At 38.7% G+C, this 23,835-nt stretch overlaps 1 protein-coding gene across 2 annotated transcripts in view; it reads left to right on the plus strand.

The window, feature by feature from the left end:
- Positions 1-23,835, plus strand: part of ATP8A2 (ATPase, aminophospholipid transporter, class I, type 8A, member 2) — a 310,676-nt gene that overhangs the window by 81,591 nt on the left and 205,250 nt on the right. For both annotated transcript variants that reach the window (XM_014966066.1, XM_014966067.1), the window contains one exon: positions 23,534-23,706. In XM_014966066.1, the coding sequence (XP_014821552.1) occupies positions 23,534-23,706 (173 nt within the window). The remainder of the gene's footprint in view (positions 1-23,533; positions 23,707-23,835) is intronic.

The following is a 23,835-nucleotide window of genomic DNA, read 5'->3' on the forward strand; positions in this document are numbered from 1 at the left end:
AAGTAGGCTAATTTAGGAAGGGAATAAAAATCCATGGAAAGCCTAACTATTCACTTACACTACTGTGTTCTCCCTCCTACCTCACCACGATAAAAGTAGATGCTGAGTTTGAGTTGTGCAATGATAAACAAGTTCTATGAGCGTGTTTTTTGATAGACTGGATCTATTTCATTATATGGCTCCTGTAAGTAAAATGTATGTCCCAAAATAAATTCAGCTTAGTCACTGGTGCGTGCTCCTCAAGCTGTGGCAAAGCCTCCTGTTCATCTGTGTCTCATGTTCTGCTGGGAGATGTGCTTTTTCTGGGAGTGTTTAATTATTTTTTGTTCTATATCATGAAATTGTTGCCAGTGTTTTTCTAAATGCAGCATTATAAACATCTTGTGACAGATTATTTGCATGGCAAAACTAGCTGTGGAGAATGTAATCAATTTGTTCCCTGAATTGGTAGTTTTCCAACCTTTTCACTTCCTTCCCTTCCCACCCCCTCCACAGATCTCAAATTTGTGCATATATGGAAGCTGTCACAGAGTTTAAGCTTTGCACTTTGCCTTTGACTTGATAGAAGAGAAGTATACTCTTGCAAAAGCAGAGTGTTTCTGCGTGTCAAGGCGGCTTTCCTGCATCCTCCTTGTTTGCTTGAATAAGCAATGTAAGATATTCTGCTTATTTGATCCTGTTAGTCTTATGGGAGCAGGGTTAAATCTTAACACTTTAAACCCAGTCAAACCTTTAAGCAAAAAGACTATGGTATAGTCATGCTGTGACAGCCTTTCTATGGCAGAGTAGAGCATCTGCTTTATCTGTTGTCGAGGAATGTATTACTAGCTTGTCACAAACAAGCTGTGTCATTGGGAGAAATCAATTTTAATTTTGAATAGGCTCTCCTTTAAAAAAAAAAAACAAACTGGAGGAGATTTTTGGTTATCAGTACAACATACTGCATAAATAACTTTGTTCTTTTGGTTGCTGCTAATTGAAAAGAAATGTAAGAGCTTGCAGAGTTACTTAGAGAATTCTGTGGGTAAATGTTTTCCCATTGACTTAAGTACAACCACAATCAGTTCCATAAACTAGATGGCAATTGAGTTCTTTGCAAGTAGGTGTGCTGTAAGCTGTGGTTGCACTAGTACTTCTGGAATGGTTTAGTACATACTGTGATGTTGAGTTATTGAGAAGTCTGGGGGGGAAAGAAGTGATGTGTAATGATTAGTCTTTCTGGTGGCCTATATCCTGGAAGTGTGGTGACCTAGAGACAACCTGTGATGCACAGTCTCTCATGACAGTTCATTGCAGCTTCCTAATAATTGAGAATAAAATTGTCAACTGTGAGCTCAGTTCTAATAATCTTTACTCATTTTAGGCAGCAACTCTTCACTTTGGAACTTGAGAGAAACTGGAACATATCCTCCTGCTATTTGCTCCAGCATAATGCTGCTGAAATGATGGGGAATTCTTCAGACACAGCCCTGGATTATTTCCTTTTTTTTAAGTGGCTCAGACCTTGCTCTCACTTCCCAGAATAGTGCTGATACTAGATGCTGGTACAAATTTTGTTCAGATGGTAATGTGTGCACCACAAACATGTGACAACCTCTTAAAGCACTAACATTTTTGGTCACTGTAATTATTAACCATTGATAGTTTCTGGCTAAGATAAGGCATGCGAAGTGCTTCTAGCACGTGCAGTTATTCCACCCTATGCATTCCAATTCCATTGTGGGTTAATTTGTTGCATGTCTCTCTTCTTTCTTGAAAACCTGTTTGGGAAGCAGTTCTGTCAAAATGGCTGTAAATCCTTGGTTTTGCCTGCCCTGTAGGCCTGACTTACTCTACTTTTCATCTCCTGATATGCACTCAGTTTATGGTAATGTCTGAGATAAACTTAATTTTGTCATTAAGGGTCTGCATTTCCATATCTAATCCACTAGGTTTAAATAATCCCTAGTGAGTAGACTAGTATTTGGGATCACTCTGTGCACTTAGACGCTGTGTTTTACATTAAAATGTTAATATTATAGCTGAGCAGGGGATGGAATGCATGGAATGGCCAGCTGGATGTCTGCCTCGTTGTACCTACAGAGGTTCTGAAGTAACTAAACCAGTATGACTTTCTAGGTGCTGTGGACTTCAAGTTTTTTATCAAGGAAGCTGCCTTTCTTATGATGGAGTGATTCATTACAAGCACCTTTGCCAGTTTATCTCACCTTAAATTGAAGTTTGCAAGCTATAGCTTTCATCTGATTAATGGATTATTTTTATTGGAGCTGATTATGCTGTAACTTAAGTGTGTAATATTAATCCATGTGGATGAAGGGAGTACATCACCTGACACTTCTCTGACAGGCTTTATGCAAAAATACTTCAAGTGACCCAGTATGACAACTCACTTAACAAAGCCCTGAAATATCAAAGTTGAAAGCCCGGTTATGTAGTCTGTCACTTTGCTAATGTGTTCATTTAATGCATGTGTCTTTGGATCCTTTGATACCTTTTTGGTCAGGTAAAGAGTATTGTTTGATACAAGGTGTTTTTACTTACTGATCTGAAACATTAAGAAGTAATTTCTTCATCCTAGAAGGGTAACCTGGATGTTAGTTCAGTCTACCTGCACACTCCTTTTGTTTGAAGTATGGCCATAGGGCATTGACAGCCCTTAGGTAAGTCCTTGGGAGCAAATCTTGTCTCTGAGGCAAGAACCATTCAGCTGTGGAATGTTCCAATTTGGGGCTTCTGCTGGTTCATGTAACAATGACTGTAGGGTAGGAACTAATGCTTGTACAGACCTTCTCTGTTTAAGCACTTGCTTCCTCTGTAGGCTAATACGTACAGCCTGTATTCAGTATTCAACTCTGATCTGCTGTGCTGCTTCAGAAAAGAGAAAGTGACCCTTGAGACAACTAAAGGTTGAAATGTTTTGCAGCCTGGGATCATACCAGTAATGGTATTTACATTACAATAGTTAAATTACAGTGAAATAGTTACAATAGTTAACCTTGTAACTACAATAGTTAAACAGTTAAATTGCAGTGAAAGACTGAGAAATGGTGATGAGTACTTGGTGGAAAGCTGGACTTAAAATCTTTGTCCACTTTGTGTTCAGCAAAACGGACACATCACAAGGAAGCTCTTCTCTGTTTTGAAAGATGGAGGAATTTGATGTCTGTTCTTAATTCAAGTTCTTGTAGCTGAAGTATAGAATTCGCTGAAATAATAAAATACAGCTCTTTGTAGAAAGACAAGGTATCAAATCCTACAGTATGACTGGGGACCATTTATGTGGCTAATGGTGACCAAAGTTGTCTGGCTTCAAGAATTCTGTGTTCTCAGTGGGAGAAAAAGGTCAGTGGAACATGTGCTTTTGGACGTGAAGTTTAGTAGTCTGTAGAAGTCTGGGAAAATGTGGATGAATAAAAGCAATTAATAGTTAAGGGGCTTTGTAAAATCTAGGTTGGTATGGTAATATTTATGTCTTCATTATAGAATTAATATTTCCCAATTTATGTGTAAATAACATATGGAAAAGGGGGATGGATTCAAAAATTAACTGGCTGATTTTTTTTTAAAACTTCTACTTTCTTTTCAAGTTATTAAAACTTAATTGCTCTGTCTATATTAGGTTTAAGATTATCAGATTCTCGAGGGATTTATAGTTCTATCCAGAGCTTGACAGACAAACTCCACAGTTCAGTAGACAGAGTTAATAGGTTTAGTAAATATTAATAAAATAAATCTATTGTACAACTAAATCTTTAGGGAAATGACTCTCGTGGTTTAATTTTAAAAAAGAAACATGATCTTGATGATTTTGTGGAGCTTTCTTATTAAAATTATTTTTAGTAATTGAAGTGGGTATCATATTTATTAGATAAACTTTAATAAAAATTTAAGATGTACACATGGGGTAAACCGATAGGGAACTAAGTGGTGTGTTTTTAAAACTCGGGAAAAAACGGTCTTTGAAAATTAGTGTTCACTTCAGGGAATGGTGTTTATTTGACCAGAAAAGAGAAGCTTGCCTGGGGCTTTCTTACATAGACCTTTATATTCTTGCCTAAAAAAAAAAAAAGTAAAAATACAGGAAACTATCATGAAAGCAAATCAAATGTTGCGTCCAGCTTTTCAGTTGAGTGGGTACCAGTGTCTCTGGGCAACAACTATGCGGTATCAATAAGACTTTTTTTTCAGTTCTTTCTAGAATTAGAAAAAAACAAGTCAGATGATGAGCAGTGCAGCAGCAGAGCTACTCTTGCTTCCTGAGCTACCTGTGGATGTCAGGGAAATGTCAATTTGCACTGACTGTATAAGGGAATGAAATATTTTAAGTTATTGGGGGTAGGATCAGCAACATCAAAATTTTGCTGGTTTTGGATGCAGAGATGTTTCTGAGCTTACCCGAGATGCCATTGTGACCTCTATATGCGTTATATGATGTAGTCATTCCTAGCAGTGGCAATTGCCAACAAATACATGTCAGTTTTAGTGTGTTTCTTGGTGCTTTTGAATCTGCAAGGAATAAACAAATCAGCAATAGAGGAAAGGAATAGAAGGGATTATTTGTGGGAGTCGGTAGGGTATACAGGATTTGGAAGATGTTCTTTTCTCTCTGGTTCATTTACCTGCCATTAGCAGTTTTATTGGAATTTGTATTGCAGGTGGACAGAGTGTTTCGGAGAAGCCAAGTAAGGACAGTGGAGAAATCCAGTGTGCTAGTCTGGGAGTAAGAAAAGGCAGCAGATAGTTGTTTAGCTTTTGATGGTGGTTTTGTATGATGGAAGTATGTGAAGCTAAGAAATGGAAATGATTTAACCAATTGAGGTTGCAAATAAAATAGACCTTGTGACAGATTATTTGACTCGTGGTTTGTCTAGCACCCAGGAGCCACATGAACCTTCCATAAGGAAATCTGCAAAGCGCAGGGATTTTTCTGGCAAAAATGTTAAAAGGGTGTTTGCCAAGAATGAGTCATTCCTATTTGTCAATATACTAGGAGAGTGCTGTGCTCGAGGAAATAAAAAGTTGTTGCTGAAGCTGTTGTATAGAAGTGCAGTAGAATCACTAATCTCCCAAGAGCGATATAGTTCTTCAACAAAACTTTTTGTGCTGGTCATCTACAGGAAATTCTCAAACTAAATATTATTCAAAAAGCATCTTAAACTGAATGGTAGGGTCACGTAGGACCAAGCATGCATCTCGCACATCTTTTACCCTTATAAAGAGGTGAAGCACTCTACTTATGCTCCCTTAATCTCTGCACTGGGAACTTAGATCACTGACAGGCAAGGTAACTAACTGCTGTGTATGACCTTCGCAGTGAGCATAAAGTCCTGGAGTGCCTCTGCTTTTCAATCACAGCAACATCTACCAAAAAATGGCCCGGTTCCTTATTGGGATTTTTGGCTATTAATATGCATACTGCCATTATTGCAGTCATTAGCATACTAACACTTTTTTTAATGAAGGGAAGCTTATGTGTGTGTGTGCTTAACAGAAGCCTGGTGTTGATATAGACTGAAGTAGACTGCATATTTTAAGGATAAATAGGCTAAACCTGGACAAAAAAGGGAAGAAAAAAAAGTTTTTTGTATTCCAATAAAGTATCACATCGAAACATATTCTGCTGGAAAAATTGCCAGTGCTGTTTTAAGACCATGTCTACTGCCTCATAAATGCAGTTTCAATAGTCTTGAGTTTGGGTTCACATGTACAAATGGCTGGTTACAATAGTCTTTTCCATTAAGCATTTTAGAACACATGATGCCTTATGAGCAAAGGTTAACTAGGGCCTGAAGGAAGCTCGCAGCAGGAAAGTACAGATGTATTTGTAGCAATGAGGACCACTGGCCAACCTCAGAATTATAAGTGCTACATATTACTTAAAGGTAGGCTCTCTGCTCAGTTCTGCCAGTGTCTTCTAAAAGATAATGTTGTGCCCTACCCAATTTCAGTGTTCAAAGTCATTGTGGCTAAATCCCGAATTCCCACATGATAGAATTTCAGTTCACGTAGTCAGAAAGGTAGCCTGTGTGATACAAGAATGAATATTTTTCTGTTAGTTGTGAATATTGTTACCTGTGTTATTCTACGCTGGAATTAGTGCTCTGCATATCTTTATGGTGGTGCATTTGTACAGACTTTTTTAGTAGATAAACATAATCATTTTGTTAGATAGTGGAATAAGCTTTGGGATGAATGCAGTACCTGGAGCTTTTGGAGCTGGGGACAAATGAGGGATCAGCATCCTTGTGAGTTTCAAAGGTCTTGGATACATTCATTGCCCCAGGTAAAGCATTTATTGGCTTCAGCTGGGAGAAAGCTTTTTGTGGATTTTGTTTTATATCTGAAGTATTGAATTGCTGAAACTGTTACATGATGTTAAGAGTATATAACCTTAACACTGTTGCAGTGAGCAATTAGTGTTTGGGAGCTCTCCATAGATTCTCATCAATACTGGAATTGAAGGATTATTAAGAGTTGTGTGAAGTGATTTGAAACTTGACATTTGGATCCAGTATCAAGACAGCTCTTACAAAATAGCCTTGGATGAACTGTTTGGTCACTGAAACAACTAAATGTCTCTCAGCTCCATCACCCTCAAACACACTGCCTGGGATTGTTGTTTCTTGTGTATCTATGAAAACAAGAAATGCTGCATTGTCAACTGTACACATGTAATCTTTCAACTTTGCAGCTGGTCTGAAATATCAGTGCGGACTGGGTACTGTAGCTGGTACAGAAATCACCCGACTATTGTAGAATGTGATGTCAAATGTCACTTTAATGTCATCTTATGTAATATTAAATAGGACTATGTTTAACAAAGGCCATTCTTCTATTCCTGTGCACCTTGGAGGTTCTTGGAATGCTGAAGGTTTTACTATATCTTTTTAAAAAGATCTTAGTTAGCAAAATAACTAAGGAACAGTTGAGTGGAGGCACTTGCTTCATTTGATCTGCACAGAGGCCGGTGGCCACACTGCCCTCATTCTTGCTTGTGACCTTTTCAACACCTGTGCAGCGATGTCTCAAGGCCAGACCATCCGCAGGCAGCACCTCCCCGAAAGGGCTGTCAGACCTGTGTGTGTTCCTGCACTTCACCCTTCCCCAAAGATACAGCCTGTGCCAAGTAGGTAATGCTACTTAAGGGAGCCAAGTAACATAAAATATTCTCGGGCTACTGACTGATGTTCAGGAAAATCTTGATGCTCTGTATCATCATCTTTTATAAACACTAAACTTGATATGTTTTTCTTGTTTTAAATCCCTGTTGACAAGGCTTCAGGCCCTTTAGCAGCCTCCAAACAAGCATTTCTATCATTAAACCTAGTCTCTTCTGAGCAGGTGAAGCTGTGATGCAGTAGCAAGCATTTTTTTAAAAAATATGCACAAAAATTCATTGAATTTAACTTGAAACTGAAGTAAAAATCAGCAGAAACAGTGACAATTTTACTGAGGCTTCTGGACTAGCTGTGGTGAGCTAGTCCATACAGCCAGGCATCACTTGTCTTGAGGCAGGGAAGGTCAGGAGGTGGGCAGTAGCTGTACCCTGCTGCTGGTTTTTCATGTGCCATGTGGTGAGGGATGGGCTGGAGGAACTGGTTGCCTTGTGCCTAGTTTTAAGAGTGGAACTGGGGTGGAAGGAGGGATTCAGGTCTGTGGCATATCCTGTTTGCTGTTGCTCACACATGTGGTGCCAGTTGAAGTAAAATCAATTGCTCCTAGAAAGCTTATTTGTATTTGCTTTTTCAGAGCTTTCTGGTTTTGTCCCCTTCTTGCGCATTTATCTTCTGTACTTGAGTTGCAGGACAAAAAGTTTGCATCTTTTGGTACTTAGAAAATAAGTAATAATATTGAGCATGAATTGGTCTTGCTAGAACTCTATTAGAAAATCCACTCTTCAGATTCCTTAGGTGTTAAAGCTGGACAATCTTGAGGTATTGACCTGATGTTATTGCTGTTTAGTACTAATTTTGTAACCAAATTGCAGCAGAAGGGTTGGCATCGTGACCAAATCTTATTTGAGCAAAACTAGCAAGTTGATTTAACAGGCTGGCTTGCATAAAACCAGTTGGATAACTTTGCCATGCTTTCTTCACATCATGATTTAATGCGTAGCACGTAGTCAGCTATGGGTCCTGTATCAGCTGAACAAGTATATAGCTATCTGGTTTTCTATTATTTGAGTGCAGCACGTATAAGAACTGAAATAGGTGTTTGGTTTTTTTTTACATGTTCTGCCAATGTCAGTGTTATGGATGGCTCTCCTGTCATTTTCATTAAATTATTGAGAGCTATATAATTCTATAGATCTAGGTAGTGTTCAGTTCGTAAAGATCTCTCCTTAGGTAGCAGGAATGCTTTCTAGCATGCCCCTACTTTAGCACTGTAATAGATGTGTTTCAAAAACTGTAATCCAAGGTAAACATTTTCAGTCCTGTACTGTCCTCTCCTTGAAGGCTAGGCTATGGAGCTCTTGCTTTTAGCTTTGGGGCATGAGGGGAAAATACAATTTCTCATGTCTTTGCTGTTCCAGCTTTCCCATCTCTACTTCTTCCTCTAGTAGCCTTCTGTCTGTGTTCTCCCGGTGCAGGAGTGTCCAGACTCTCTTGTCCTTCAGGGCATGCTTAGTGTTTTATTTGCCCAGGGTGTTCCTCAGTCTTTACCTGGTCTTGTGGCAGCTCTCAAGCAATTAGCACACTGTTTTGTCTGAAACGCAAGTATTGTCAGACTTGAGTGCCATCTTTCCAGTTGCTTGCTGAAGGGGCTAACTTGGGCAGGAGAATGTTGCCTCCCTGTCTGCTTGCTGGGTTCTGTTTTATTAGAAGTCCTGAGAGGGCTCAGATGGGACTGAGGCCAGGAATGAAGAGGCCAGAACAGCCTGTTGCACCCTGCCTACTCCCTTGTGCAGCTGCTGAAGAGCAGAAAGCCTGAACTAATTCTGTAATGAGTCAAAGAGATGTTCTGGGACTGTAAATGAGCTCAGGAGTCCTTACAGCAATCCCAGTTGGATGTGAACAGTCAACAAATGTGCATGTTCCCCACTTCCAAGAGTCTGTTGGGAAAGAGGTAAGGTCATAGGAGTACAGCTTGTACCAGGTCCTTTTGAAAACACCTTTGTGTGTTGCTTTATTGCTTAGTCAGCCGTGGGTAAAAAGGAAAAAATATATAGTCCAAGGAGTGTGAGTAACTTCTGATGCTTGTCATGCTTTAAAGGTAGAAGTAAAATCTCAAAGGCTATTTCAAGAACTGTAAGTTATCTCATATTTCTGTTCAATACCTGTATTGTGTCTAAATCAAAACCAGGGCTTTAAGAAAACAACTTGGGTTAAAAGCAATCTGCTGCTTAAAAGCCAGTTTTATTACAGAGCTTGCCTGTGCTAATCAGCCGCTCTGGAACTTTCTCAGCTTCACTTGGAGAAACAGATTTGATAGCGCACAAGCACTTGAAAGGAAGACTAATATGACAGGTTGGCTTGTTGCATGCGTGGGACTGCCTTGAGTAGCTTTGAGTTTATAGTTTGCTGTTTGGCTTAATGCTCAAAGCAGTTTCCTTTTACTTAAGTACTAGAATAACTTTGGCTATGGACCCTGACAGCGGTATGGCCTCTGTTACTTACACTAGCATGCAACTGAGCTATTAACTACGCAGATGCTAATAGTGATTTTTTTTAAAAGGGGGATTTTGGAGAGGAAACCGAGAGTGGAAGACTAAAAATAATTGAAGCTCTGGCTTTCCCTGGCCCTCTTTTAATTTTATTGGTCTGTAGAGAGGAAAATTCTGTCCTTCCAACTTTATTTTGATGTCTTACAGACTGATGTTACCTTATACGAGAAGGTAAAACCAAACTACTTCTTTTGCAGACTACAGATGTAATATGACTTGAAAACACTAAATGATTTTGTTTCATTATGAACACTGTTTTTGGAACATGCTTGTGTCTGTGCTGGCAAGATACTGCAGCATAAAAAAATCATGTTGATACAATCCTGTCAAATCAATCCTTGTACAAATCAATCTACTTCATACTATCTATTTCCTGTGTATAGCATTCTTTTGGAGAAAAGATGTGTTCTGTCATCCAGTCTATATTTCATTGTGGCCAGTGTTCAGCCTTTCTTATGTTTACAAATATGGATTCCTTATTTGCTAGCAATGATAAAACTCCTTCATTATAGTCTTGGTTATGTTGTTGGCTGTTCTTTCTGTCTCCCTTTCAGAAAAAGTTGTTCTAATCTCATTGAATCAGAATGGTTATATTTTATATCTATCAAACAGGCTATAATAATAGTGATAATAAACATATAAAGTAATTTGTTTTTTTAATATACACATAAAAACAAGATCTGGGTCTTTAAAACACCCTACATGCATATAAAGATAAAATGCCACTTTTTTTCCCTGGAAATATATTATAGGCTCACAAAACAGTGTCACTTCCTTGGCTGAATTCTCCTTAGCAGTTTGTGGGCATCCAAGTGTACTAACAACTTGAAACGCAGAAGCATATGGATAAGACACTGTAACACAGAATTCTATATCTTCATGATCTAAAGTAGAAGATTGTGGTATCTTCTTGATATGAAGGTTTATCCAGTGATCTGAAAGGTTGGCTTTTATCTTTTGGAAATTATGTAGTAGAAACATAAATTTCTTGGAGGTCTGAAAAAGAGCTTGTTCCTGCTCCGGAAAAGCTGGACTGTTATACTGGAAATTGAAAAAGCAATTGGGACTTGTTTGACAAAAGTAGAAGGAAATAAAAGGCCTATTCTGTTGAATGAATTGAATAAAGCTAAAATATCAAAATATAAAGAAAGTGAGGCATTCTATCTTGTTAGCAAAAATAACAGACTGCTTCCTCTTGGCAAAGTACAGTTGCTTTTAATAATTACACAGATGTGTTGGTGTCCAGAACAAGCATTTCTTTCTTACCCTTTCTGTAGCATGAGATGTAAACTATCTTATGTCTGTCATAAACTGCTCTGTGGTCTAACATCTAATAAGTCTTGAAAGCAGTAGAGAGACTGTTCTATGTAGAGCACTTTTGGAGTAAACAAAAATCTTGTAATAAGCCTAATCCTGTTCTTAGTGTGAAGAGAACAGGATTTTAACTATACTGTTTAAAATCCCTAGTCTTCTTAGGGTACACATGTGTTTCTTACTAAAGTTACGAATACTAAAAAATAATGTCAAACTCAACAAATATGGTATTGTCTTTCATAGCATTTGAAGAACATTTGATGATGATGAATTGTCCCTTTGACTGCAGCTGTTTTCTGCAATTGTTTCTTATGCTGCAAGCTTTTCCCTCTGAGAACTCAAGGGTTGCAAAAGGCTCATGTCTTTCAAGATGGTGTCTTTGGTATTCATGTTGCACTTGGTGACCACTTAAGATGCAGTTCTTTGGGCTGAAAATGATGACACTTCTGTGACTTGACTTAATTCTTAGAGATCAAGAAAAGTATTTCAGTGAGGGTTTACAGTGAAGATTGGCGTTTTGAAGATGCCACTCCTATAGTCATTGTCTGTCTCTAATCTGAGGGAAAAGTACTGTTGCAGTAAATTGGAGGTTTTATTTCAAAAGGCTAAAATGCTAGGGCTGCCACTTCTGGCAGCACACACTGCCATGATACCTAATCTGTGAAACAGGAGATGATGGGTTAGTGATATCTTGAACAAATCAGTTTTAGTTCTTCATTTGGAAAAAGCCTCTCTTCCCCCCTACTTCTCTCCCTCTCCCAACTAAGCCCCAGCTCAAGAGTTGCAGGGGAACTTCTTGTATATTCCTTAATGAAGACATCACTTTCCTTCACGCTGAACCTTACCTTTAGCATGCACCCATCTAGCTTTCTGTGTTGTTTGACTTGAACACTCAACTAAGTACTGTTCAAATGGTCAGCTGTTTGGTGCTGTGCTTGACAGTGGTCTCTACCTACAGTGCTTTATACAGGATATGTCTTTGAGTTTGTATATCTGACTGGTGTATTTGGAGATTGATCACAGAAAAAAAAATTAAGCTTGCAAAAAAGAGCCTTTTCATTTTTCTTTTTAAACTATGTGGAACATGCTTGGAGATAAATGTGCTGCTGACAGGACAGAGGTTCCTTCAGGGTATATTTTCTTCCCTATTTACCAAGTTCCCTGGCTGCTGCATAATCAGTTTGTTACAGAACTGAAAACATCCTTGAGTAATTATCTACAGCTCTTGTTATAGCTCTTGATGGTCCAATTCATCTGGACTTTCAGCTGCCACTGGAGACATAAAAGTACTGATATGATCTGTTTATCTAATTTTTCAAGGCAGGATTTGGTCTGTATGTGATAACCTGAGATTTGCTATGCAGATTAAGGACTCTTTGTATATAGAAGTTTTATGTTACTTGGCTTATGGTGAAGGAATGTCAGGTTGAAGTTAGATTCAAAGCTATGAAAATGATCCGAGTGAGGCCATCTGTTATCTCTGGGTCCTCCGTATGATATTTCTCTTGGTAGGAGACCATATTTGTCAAGAAAAATGATGGTGCAAGTACTGCTGTGTAGAAGCAGTGACAGTTTTTTGACAAGTTTGAGGAATGGGTTCTTGTCCTGCCTTAGACTTTTAGTGATATTTGCACTTACTGTATAACAATATTTGCTTAATGTTTTATATATTGTGGTTCTATTAATGTTATGGAGAGTTTACTCCCATAAATAAGTTGCGATGAGGAGATGAAATGCTGATGGGATTGTTTGTGTGTAACTCTGGTATCTGAGCGTACGAAATACTTCTGTAAGAGAAATACTTAGAGTCGTTTGATCAACTTCTACAGGCTCCTGTGGGAAGGTAGATGATGACCATAGTAACATCTTTTGGAAAAATTTTGTGTTTGTACCACTCAGAATTAAATTGAAGTTTCCAGGGGCTTTGTGAGGAATCTTGTTAAGAATAACTTAGAAACTGCAGGCTTTCTATATGGTACCTACAGAAATGGTTTAGAATAGTGTTTCACAGTTACTGTACATACAAGCTGCTGTTCTCACTAGACTCTGAGAATATTAAATTATTTTGGCACTCCTCTCGGAGGAATCTGGGATTAAATGGTCAGCCTGAAGTTTTGTCAGTCGTGCTTATTTTATATTAGAAATGCAATACGGGACTCTTAGTTATACCTTTCAGCCTTTCTTTGGAGCTTTTCCTCAAAGTGGGGATGTCAAGTAGGGTGAGTGGGACTTAGAAGATCAAGCTAGTGTTTGTCAGTGTGAAGTGTCATTAGAGTGCTTACATAGTGCCTGTATATCTTCAAATCAGCAAGTGACACAGGCTGAGCATGGCAGTAATACTGAGCAACAGCTGTTGATGAGCCTGGCTCTTTTGGGGTGGTTTTTTTTTTTTTGTTCTTAAAATTTTATCTTACTGAAAAGAGTAAACTGAAAGCGGTCAGCTGATCTTCTCCCATTATCCATTTGCTGAGTGGCTTTGCGTGCACATGTTGAATTTGAAGTGAATCATATATTTTTAAAGTATTCAAGGCCTTCCTTAAGTGGGAGATGTGGGTAGTATTTCCTTTGAAATGCAAAGTAGCAAAGTACTCCTAGCTGGAGTCTTTAGTTTTCAAATGTTCTCCCAGCTTTGGAACTGGGGAGTGTCCTTATATTCTGTTCTTGTTGTAAAGCTAAGGAACGGGCAGACTCTTAAAACTGGGTTTTAGAAATCACAGAATCACCATGGTTGGAAGGGACCTCTGAGATCGAGTCCAGCGTTTAAAAAAAAAAACAAAACAACAAAACACAACACCCCACTACATCACACCCACCCACAAACCAATAATCTCAGGCAATGTGTAATTTTCAGAGGTATCTCTACATAACACTTTTTAGTTAGCAAAAAACCAAAACAATGTCACTGTTAATACTTCTACTTTTGACTTTACAAGAACCTTACAGATGATTGCTTTTTCATATGGAGCTGTGTAGTTTTGTCTTTTTGCATATTACTGAGATTGTACACGTTTCTTTTCTTAGAGTCATTTTAGTCTAATTTCTCATCTTGGCTCTTCTGGCATAATTTTCATAGCTCATAGGTGCCAATATTACTGCTGTTCCTTCAAATACATTGATCTTGTGAGACACCTTAAAGTCTTTCGTGACTTGGGACTTGCATGAGCCCCTGATCACACATTCCTGCTTTTTGAGTCCTTAATCCTTGCCTCTTCTAAAGAAGATATAGAAAGATGGTGGTTTTGTGGTTGTTTTTGTTTTCGTTTTTTTTTTTCACATTTCAGGCAGCCTTCTATATCATTCATACTCGAATAGGTAATGAAAGGACTAGTCCTGCATTACTTGATTGAGACGCGCAGCAGTCCTCATCTAATTCTATGTACATTTGTTGGTTTTTCTATGGCAAAGCTGATTTAATCCGTATGTTCCTCACCTGATTTACCCTGCAGCTACACAAGAGGATAGTACGTATAAATTGAAAGGCCTGGAGGCAAGAACTCCTTACAGCTTTAGAGTTTCAGGAGAAGAAACAAAGTATGTAGGGCCATGTGGTGGTGTGCCCGCGACAGGCTAAACACTTCAAGTTCAGCAGAAGAACAATTCTGAAAACAGAAATCATGATGTGTAATCTCCTGGGTACCCTTCTCACATTGTCACACCCTGAATCAAATCTTCTGGATGTGAGCAAGAATTGGACCATGTGAATGAAACTGTAGGTTAACGGTTGCACATTCTGATATCTCGTGATGTGAATGCTGCTGCAGTACTTTAAAGTAAAATTCCAGGTTTCTTTCTTGTCCCTTTGCATCACCACCTCTTGTGCAAACACCCCAGAAAGCTCAAGAAGAATTAGCAACAAATCTCATATACAACAAATAGCAAATTCCTTTGAGTAATTTTTTGTTTATCAAGAGATGATGGAGAAGATCTGAGGCTATATCATCAGCCATCTGTTAAAAAAGTAAAAAAATTTTAACAGTACTTTCTTAAAGGTTTCTAGTGCTGAGCAAGCTTAAGGTTCTTTGGAAATGTGTATTGGTGTTACAGAGTGGATGTGTTGCGTTTTAGAGGTAACTTCATTGTATTTCACCATAAGTACCTAAAGCGCACCACTTTGTGATTCTGCATGAATGATGTTAATAAATGTAAGCACTCTGTCTTGAATTCTCGTCTTAGAGTGGTGGTTTGTAATCTGTTGGTCATTGTGCAATATGCTTTGAAGCAGGGTATATTCAAAAACTGGTTTGTAAGTTTACTATAAATGGGAAAGTCTTTAGTTGAAGAGGGACAATCCTTGGCTGAATATTGCTCAGCAGCCAAATAAGTTTTCAGAAGCTACCAAGCTGTGAGGCTCCTTGTGCCTGTTGGGATTTTGGATTAGGTTTTCAAGTGATTTCTTCAGAGAATGGCCTGAGAGAAATCAGATACAGATGGAAAGTAAATACTCAAGATCCTATTATTGCACAGAAGTGCTCAACCATGTAAACAAAAGATGGGAAGCAGAAAAGGAGTAAGTAGGTCACAAGCTGAATGTGAGAGTTAAGTGTTAGCTCTGGTGAAAAAGGTGAAAGGCAGGAAAGTATGACAAAGGAATATAGTCTACTCTGTTCAACACAGATTGCCTCATCTGTTGCGCTATATAGCCAGGTAGTCAGACTAATGTCCATTCCACTGTCAGTTTGATTATTTTTGGCTTTGTGACACAGCTTTAAGGGTAGAAGAAAGCCAAGGTCGTTTTGTGGACGCTCTTAAGAACACCCTAATTGTTGAGGAAGTATGCAAATGTTTGTCTGAAGATTTTTGTGAGTAGAACATGGAGGTCTGTGTAACTGTATTGTTGATTGTATTAGGCCATGCATATCATAATATTACAACTAAGTATTTCCAATCCTACTTATTTTTTGCATTTCCATTTAATTGGCCACACATGATGGCTTTTGGATCACTTTTTTGTAAGGAGGTGACACATTGTACCTAGCAAGCATTACTATGTTTGAATTTGTATTTGCATCCACAATCTAACTCTAAAAGTATCCAGAAGCAGTTAAAGAATCAGTTGTTTGAATATAAGTTGTAGGAAGTCACAAAAGAGAGGGGAGCGGAGGAACCCAGTGAACAAATCCTGCAGTTGACTTTTCTGTGCACAAGAAGTTGTCTTTACTAGGCTTTGTGGCAATGCACTTTGCACCCTTGCCTATAACTAGGTCTCTAGAAGTTGCCTGTCTGCTTTCAGAAATTGAAGTTTGCTGTCCTCATCGAGTTTTGTGCAAAACTTGGAAGACTGGCAAAAGTGAGTATCTGTTCTGGAAATAAAGTGGTATTTCTTTCTTGGTTTCGAGAGAGGTTTCAAGGTTAGCACTCGCACATGTGCTATTTATTGTGGAAAGCACTTCCAGTGACTCTTCTGCCCAACAGGTGTTGCTCTAAATACTTGTATCGTGTTTCACCAGCTTTGGTTTAAAGATTAGTTTGTCTTGCCTTTATGTTCACTATCCCAATTCTCCTATAAATTTGCTTCTGCCAGATGTCCTTACAGATCCCTCAGGTACAGCAACTAGACAACTTGAAGTGGAAGATTTCACCCAACATGTGGTGAAGCTTCTAAGTTGCAGTTAAGATACAATGGAACATTTCCCATGAAGCAGGGCTGGCAAGTGTTATCTTGGATGGGGTTATGCAGTGAAGTCCTCACTTCTCTGAAGTACTCCTTGGAAGATTTTTCATTTCACACTGGGGGGGCAGGGGGCATGGCTGGTGTTTTACTTGAAGCCACTTTTCTCAGCATAGTAAAAGAATTGTTACATGTGATTATTCACATTATCCATGCCTAGGAAGGAAACAGCAGAAGCCATAAAAAGTAAATTCTTGGACTGGTAAAATAGGTTGAGCTGGCACTTCACTGTACTCCAGAACAATGAGTTAGTAGATTGGATAATTTATATCATTTTACAGACTTGGTGGTTTGGAAATGGTTTATAGGATGATGGAAGAAGTTAAGTTGGAAAAATCTTTAAGCTGCTGTAGCTAGAAGTACTTGCTAAATTTGATAAATGTATCAACAAGTAGTATGTGTAGTTGACTTAGCTTGTGGTTAAACTGATGTAAGTGTTAGTTTAACATGTCTTACTGTGGGAGCTTGTTCTGTGAGGATCACTTTAGCTCTTCTGTGATGGAGGAAAGACTATGCAAGATGGGTGTATGTAATGTAGATGTCTGAGAAAGATCAGCCTCATGTTCTGGCTAGGTTTAATGAGTGTGTGTTTCTTGGAGCTCACAGATCCGGGGGTGAGTAGTTCTCTTTGACTAAAAAGAAGCTTCTTGTCTACCTGATGCTATTTGTATTGAGTTTTCTTCCCAAGACCTTTTGCCTTGTGGACCGCGTATCGCCACTATGCTTAAAATGAAACAGGAGTGTGGCTACTGCAATAAATAAGGCTTTATTTCTTTCTTTTGCTATCATTTCAGTGACTTTGAGCCTTTCCAGGGAAAGCTGGGGAGGAAAGGGAAGAGATTTGGAGCTGATCATCTTAGAGCAATTGTCCACTTCTCTGGGTATCAGCTTGTTCATAACATATATTTAGGGAATGGCTGTTATCCCGCAGAAGTCTTTTGCACTGAAAGTTTTTGCAAGTTCTACTGACTTTTCTTCCTTGGCAAGCATCCAATACTGTTGTTCTGTGGTGGATACCAAATTGCCTCACACGCCAACACTCCTAATTGTAGCATACAAACTTCCTAAGCTCTTGTGTGAAGGAATAGGCACTATGATGTGCTGCTGTGTTTAAAAAAAAAAAAAAAACCCAAACAAACAAAACAAACCCCACAACCAACAAAAAACCACCAACAGTAAAAAAACCCAAACAAAAAAAAAAACAAAACCCAATGACAAGAAAAAACCAACCCCAAAACAAAACACCCAAAGGTACACAAAAAAATCCCACAACCCTTAAGTCTTGTTATATTGCCTATGGAATAGTGTTTCTGATTTTTTTTTTTTATTACACCATGAGGAGTCTACTCTTGTTCTCAGTGCAGTCGGCAGATCTTTGATTTATCTTAACTCTCATTGCATTCACTTCCAAATTCCCTCTAACCATCATATGAAAATTACTAGTATTTGCTCTCTTAAACTACAAAATAATAGCCTGGGAAATCCCAGAATTTGTTTATGTCAGTTTTGTTATTTAAATAGAAAGCTGGGCATAGCAGGGTGCTTTTGTGAGGCTTTAGAAAGTGAGAATATACCAACATGGTATTAAAATGCTTGTTAAAGATCCTGAGAGTGTAGTCCAGGGAAAAGACCACACAAATTCTGCTTCAGGATGTTTTCATTTTCTGCCTGTCAACAAATTATACTCTGCTACAGAGATTTATAAGAGTGTATTAATAATGTTACTCAATGTTCTCAATGGAAACTATGAACACACAAAACAGTAAAATCTGAAAGCTTGTTTTAAGACAGTAATACAAGTAAATGATCAGCTCAAGGGTTGTATTTGTGGTTGTAACTTGTTAAAATGGAAATGGTAAAAGAAACAGGAAAAGCAGATGGGGTAGGTTTTTTATGGAATATACTACTGTCTTGAATTTAACTCCAGCATAGAAACCATAACATTTACCCTTAAATGCATTTGTGTAAATCAGAATTGTTGATATCTTTAGAATCAATTCCCCAATTATGTCAAATGTGTGTAAGTAGAACAAAAATAAATGAAAACCTAATTTCTGTAGCTGCTTCAGTTTGCAAAATGTCAACCACAGAGCTGAACCCATTTTAACGTTTGTTCTCTGAAGCTTTGATTTACTTGGTGGTCTTGTACAAATGGATTCTTAAGCCCTTGTGAAGCTCTAATTAAACTGATAATGCTGCTCTGATTCAACAAGACAGCTTAAGCGTGTGCATATGTCCTCTGCTGGCTAATAAAGTCTCTGTGTTTGTTCAAATAACCTACTGAATCAGGGCTGCTAAACCAAAGGAGTTTTCAGTTGATGCATACTCTGACTTGTAAGTAAAACTGTATCTGCATTTTTAATATTTGGTGGAAATTGATCTGATAGGCCAGTACAATAAGGTCTGATTGGCAGGCACCTCTCCGGGCTTCCCCAGAGCAGCTGAATGTTCTGTGTATCTAAAGGAAATCTTGAAGGAGGGAAAACCTAAGTTTATTATGGATACGTGAAGTGCTTGTAATATTTTCCTTCGTAATATTCTATTTCTGTCAAAACTTCTGACAAACTTTCCATTTACTCTTGATGGGTACTCAGTAAAAATGGCAGGGAGATTCCACAGGTTTATGTTTATCCAGATACTTACTTTCTTAGGACTACTATTGATTTCTGCTCCATCATGCTTGTTCTTGTAACGGATTGATTTATTCTTGCTTGATGTGACTCAGAGAAGAAACTTGCCTCTTGATGTCAAACACAAAGTAAAAGCTAGATATCAAAGTAGAGATTTCTACTCTAGTTATTAGTAATGAGTTGCTCAAGGAAGGATATAGCTCCCCATGGTTTCCAAATGTTCGTTCATCTGCTTACTTAGGAAGTCTTTATTATATACCCAGTGAGATTTTAGGGATAGTTTCTTTTGCTTAATTGCCTACAGGAGCAGTAGTTTTTTCTTTTTCAAAACATAGCATTTGTCAGGAGTTGATAGAAACAGAAATAATTAGTGCTTTTTTAAAACCTGTATAAGCTATTAAGTTGTAAGTTAGCCATGCATGTGGAAGACTCTATCGAGATCTTTACAAAATGCTATTTAAATGAGTACCTGATTTGTAATCCTTGATTTATAGTTTTTTGGGGTATTACTAACCCTGTTACTAATTCTGTGACATCTTGGATGTAAGATGAGTAAGTTCAGTGAGCAGGGCATGAATTGGATGAGGTTTATGCATAGCCATGAAAATAAGCTATGGAGAGAAGACTAATCTCATCTGATGAGAAACTTCACCTTTTGCAAGTCATCTTCTTGCTGTGTGACTTTTTCTTTGGGACAACAGATGGTGGATATTGAATAACCCTCCTGGACTTGCCCTCAGGTTCTCCTCTGCTTCTGCAGAAGGGAGCAGTTGGGCCCAGCCTTTCACCTTCCTCTGGGTCAGGTGAAGAACCAACGGGGAAATGCGGATGTTTCCTCTGAAGTGCAAGGAGAGCTATAGGCTGGGGATAAAGGCAGGGATTGTCTCCCTTGGCTTCAGTCAGAGAAGTTTTTAATCCTGTGGGTGGATTTCAGAGACGGATATGGGGAAATTCTGCATTTGAGAGCAAGAAAAAGGTTTGAGCAAGACAGAGGAAGCAATAAAGGAAAACAAATGACACTCCAAGATCCCAGGTGAAGGGTTCTTGTGTTAAAATTATGTTATTGATGGCATTTCCCAAACTGTATCCTTTACACCATCCTTGGGATTTCTGTGAATGTTGTCACTACATAGTAGTGTTGAAGCAGATAACACAGCTTTATTCCCTCAAGAGATACCTTTTGTTTTCCCTGCACCAATATGTACTTACTAAATTAATCTGTAAATTTGTCTCCAGTTTGGGGCTAGTTTCTTAGTAAGTTGGAGTGAATTTGGTTTGACTACCATACCAATGAGAGAGCCAAGAGAAAAGAAATTGCAAAAAGAAATTGCAAAGCAACTTCCCCCCTTATGAGTGGGTTTTGGGTTTTTTTCCTCCCCCTTTGTGTGAAAGTGGTCTGATTCTCCTCCCACTGGTTTGGCCCAGGAAAGCTCAAGTGTTCTGGCTACCTGATCCCCCTCTTCCACTCAAATGCTGTCTTGGCTGCTGTTGTGTCCTCAACTTCTTTACCACCCAGATTTCTTCTGATCTCCAATGTTTCTTACTGACAAGCTGTTCTGCATCTTACTTTATAGGAGAGGTGACCTCTTTACCCTTGTTAACTTCTTGATCCACTTGATTACTTGGATGGCGGTGGTAACTGGGGATCAAGGGCTCTCCCACAACAGACCTTGCCCCTGGCTCAGGAGGTCTCTGTGGGGTTCTCTTCTGGGAGCACTGGTATATGCCTGGTGTTTTCTTGCACTCATTCTTGATGCTTTTAGCCATGGTCGTAGTCTGGTTTGAGTGTGGCTATTTTTGTCTATTTTTTTACTGGCTTTATTTGTGTAAAACTGATCTAGGCGAACTTAGAACTTTACACAGCAGATGGCTAGAAATGCTGCTATGTTTAGCAGTTTTATTATACATTTCAGATTTGAACCTATTTATCAAGTTTTATATGAGAAACGTGATTCAAGGCAAGCAAAAATATGTAGCCTCTAGCCCCCACAGTGCACCGAATCTTTCTACTGTGGTGGCTGGCTGTCTTGATAGAAATCAGATCAAGTTCACTCTTATGTGTGGAAAACATTTCTAAAGTTAAATAATTATTTAATTTGGGAAGCTAGTGTACTTCTCTGAAACAAGTTGATTGTTATTTGAGCTGGAAATAAAAAGATAAATGAAAAAAATCCTTTACCATTTACATTACGAAAGTGGGCATTTAAATATCATTGATGTAATCCTCTAGTAAAAATCTTTGACCATTCCAGTAATGTTTTGCTGAAATAACGAGCAACAAAAGCATTACCTTTCTCTTGATTTAAGTTGTTTTACGAAGCCCATCCGGTCAGCTCTTCTGGGTGCCTGTGGCAAGGTGTTGGACTGCAGGGGCCTTGGTGAGGAGAGGCCAAGCCTGCCCCATGCCTGACACAGCTGGTTCTGCAGGGCACAGATGATGGCACCTTTAAATGATGGCCCATTTAGGAAAGGACAAAATGCTGCACAGACGGTGAGGAGGGGAAAAAAGTGAGGAACAGCCCTGCAAGCACCCAGGTCAGAGGAGTTTCCCATCATTTTATTCACAGCAAAAACCCCACCTTGGTATGATATCACTGTTTTTTAGAGTGCACAGAAACAGTTTATGAAAGCTTAGATCAAGAAATTAAGAAACCACAGTACTAGGATGAGCTTTGTGTTGCTTTTTCCCATCTCTTTCCTTCACGGTTAGATGCTGGAGAGATCACCAAAGGAAGTATTTTAAGAATATGAACTTGTTTCCCACTATTTTGGTAGTGTGGTATGGATGGAACTGGATCTTTTTGGCTTGGATATCTTTGATGTGGAAGAGATGCAACTTTAAAGACTTCTCATCTTTGTGAGCAGGTTCACGTATGCAGGTTTCTATACATCTTTGATGGTTTGTTCAACCATGTGCAAAAATCTCAACTTCTCAGTTGAACATAGAGAGTAAAATAGACTCCACATTAGTGCTGGCCTTCATTGAGGTAGTCTGTTCCTCATGACCAGCAGGTGTGTAGTCCAGAGTAACTACTTTGGCTACCTTTAGTTTTTCTCTTTTTTTTTATTTTTTAACATCTGTCTCTTGAACTCGAGGTGCAAATGGGAAATACAGCACTTGGCAATGCTTTGTGGCTTTGCAAATCTTTGGAGAAATCTGGATCTATAAAACTATGAATGGGTTGCGATGAGGCATAAATATCATGCTGTCATTTCGGATGGCTATAACTCTGTTCTAGTGGGTTTTTTGCTTGTTTATATATAAAGAAGTATATATTTTGCTTAGACCAATGCAGAAAGATCACAAAACCTTTAAATGTCAATCAGCAGAAGCATCTGTGACACTTAGTTTAGCAGAGTTATTTGAAATTACACAGCTAATATGGGTGGGAGTGCATTTTCTTTTTTTGGTTGGTTTGAGTGGGAGAGAACAGTAGACTGGAAATTTGGTGAGGATTTGCTAAAACTTTTTTCAAAAAAAATATTATATAATCCAGCAGTTAGGGATCACTTGTCACCTAAAGGTAGTGTCTGACTGCTTCTGAAGTCTTCGCTTTTCATGTTCTGCCATCCTATGTCCAGTGTGTCAAGACCTCCTCTGTCAAAAAGTGTGTGTACAGCTCAGATTATAACTATCTCCTTGAACTGTTTAGCAGTGGTTAACTCAGCTGGAACTAATGGTTAAACTAACCTGCATGGGAATGGAGCAGACTGCTTCAAGCATGATTTTCACTGCAGTAGGAGGCTTGAAATATTTGGGATGACAGTGAAACACGAACACCTGATTTATTTACTTTTTCTCCCAGCAGCAGCTGTCAGTGAAAATGTTTTCAGGGTAGAGAATACTGTTTGAATAAATAGTACTACACTGAATGGTGTCAAAAGCCATGAAAGGCATTAGGCTATACCTGCCCTGCAGTTGAAGGGGATATATCACAAACACTGTGGGCACATGCATCATGCAGGGGTGTACTACCACTGTGGGCACATGCATCATGCAGGGGTGTGTAGTGGAGACGCCAGAGTCTGTGCTGAAACAAGGCACACGTTCCTATGCAAGCAGATGTAGCTTTCGATGATTTTTTTGACCCAAATTTATATGTCTGCATGAGGTCCTGTAAAAACACTATCTTATGTCAGTACTAATTCAGGTGTGTGTATACTCTGCTCTGTTGCATAGTCCAGAGATGCCTTGCTGTAGTAGTGCACTTCTCTTACATTAGGAAGAAACATGATTTCTTTCTGTTTGTTTTTCAGGCAACAAGAGCCTCTCTGACTCAACACTGCACCAATCTGGGGGAGTCACTGGGCAAGGAAAATGACATTGCTTTGATTATTGATGGCCACACACTGAAGTATGCCCTTTCATTCGAAGTCAGGCAGAGCTTTCTGGACTTGGCACTCTCCTGTAAAGCAGTCATTTGTTGCAGGTAAGAAATCCCAGGACTCTTTCTGGTAACAAAATGGGCATGAAGCCTGTGAAACTTTACCTAGTAAGTTAACTTTCCTTGCGTGTTTGTAGTGCTTACAGAAAATATAGACATAGGAGATTATCTTAA

This window comes from Calidris pugnax, unplaced genomic scaffold, assembly GCF_001431845.1.
Source record: "Calidris pugnax isolate Ruff unplaced genomic scaffold, ASM143184v1 scaffold20, whole genome shotgun sequence".
Lineage (NCBI taxonomy): Eukaryota > Metazoa > Chordata > Aves > Charadriiformes > Scolopacidae > Calidris > Calidris pugnax.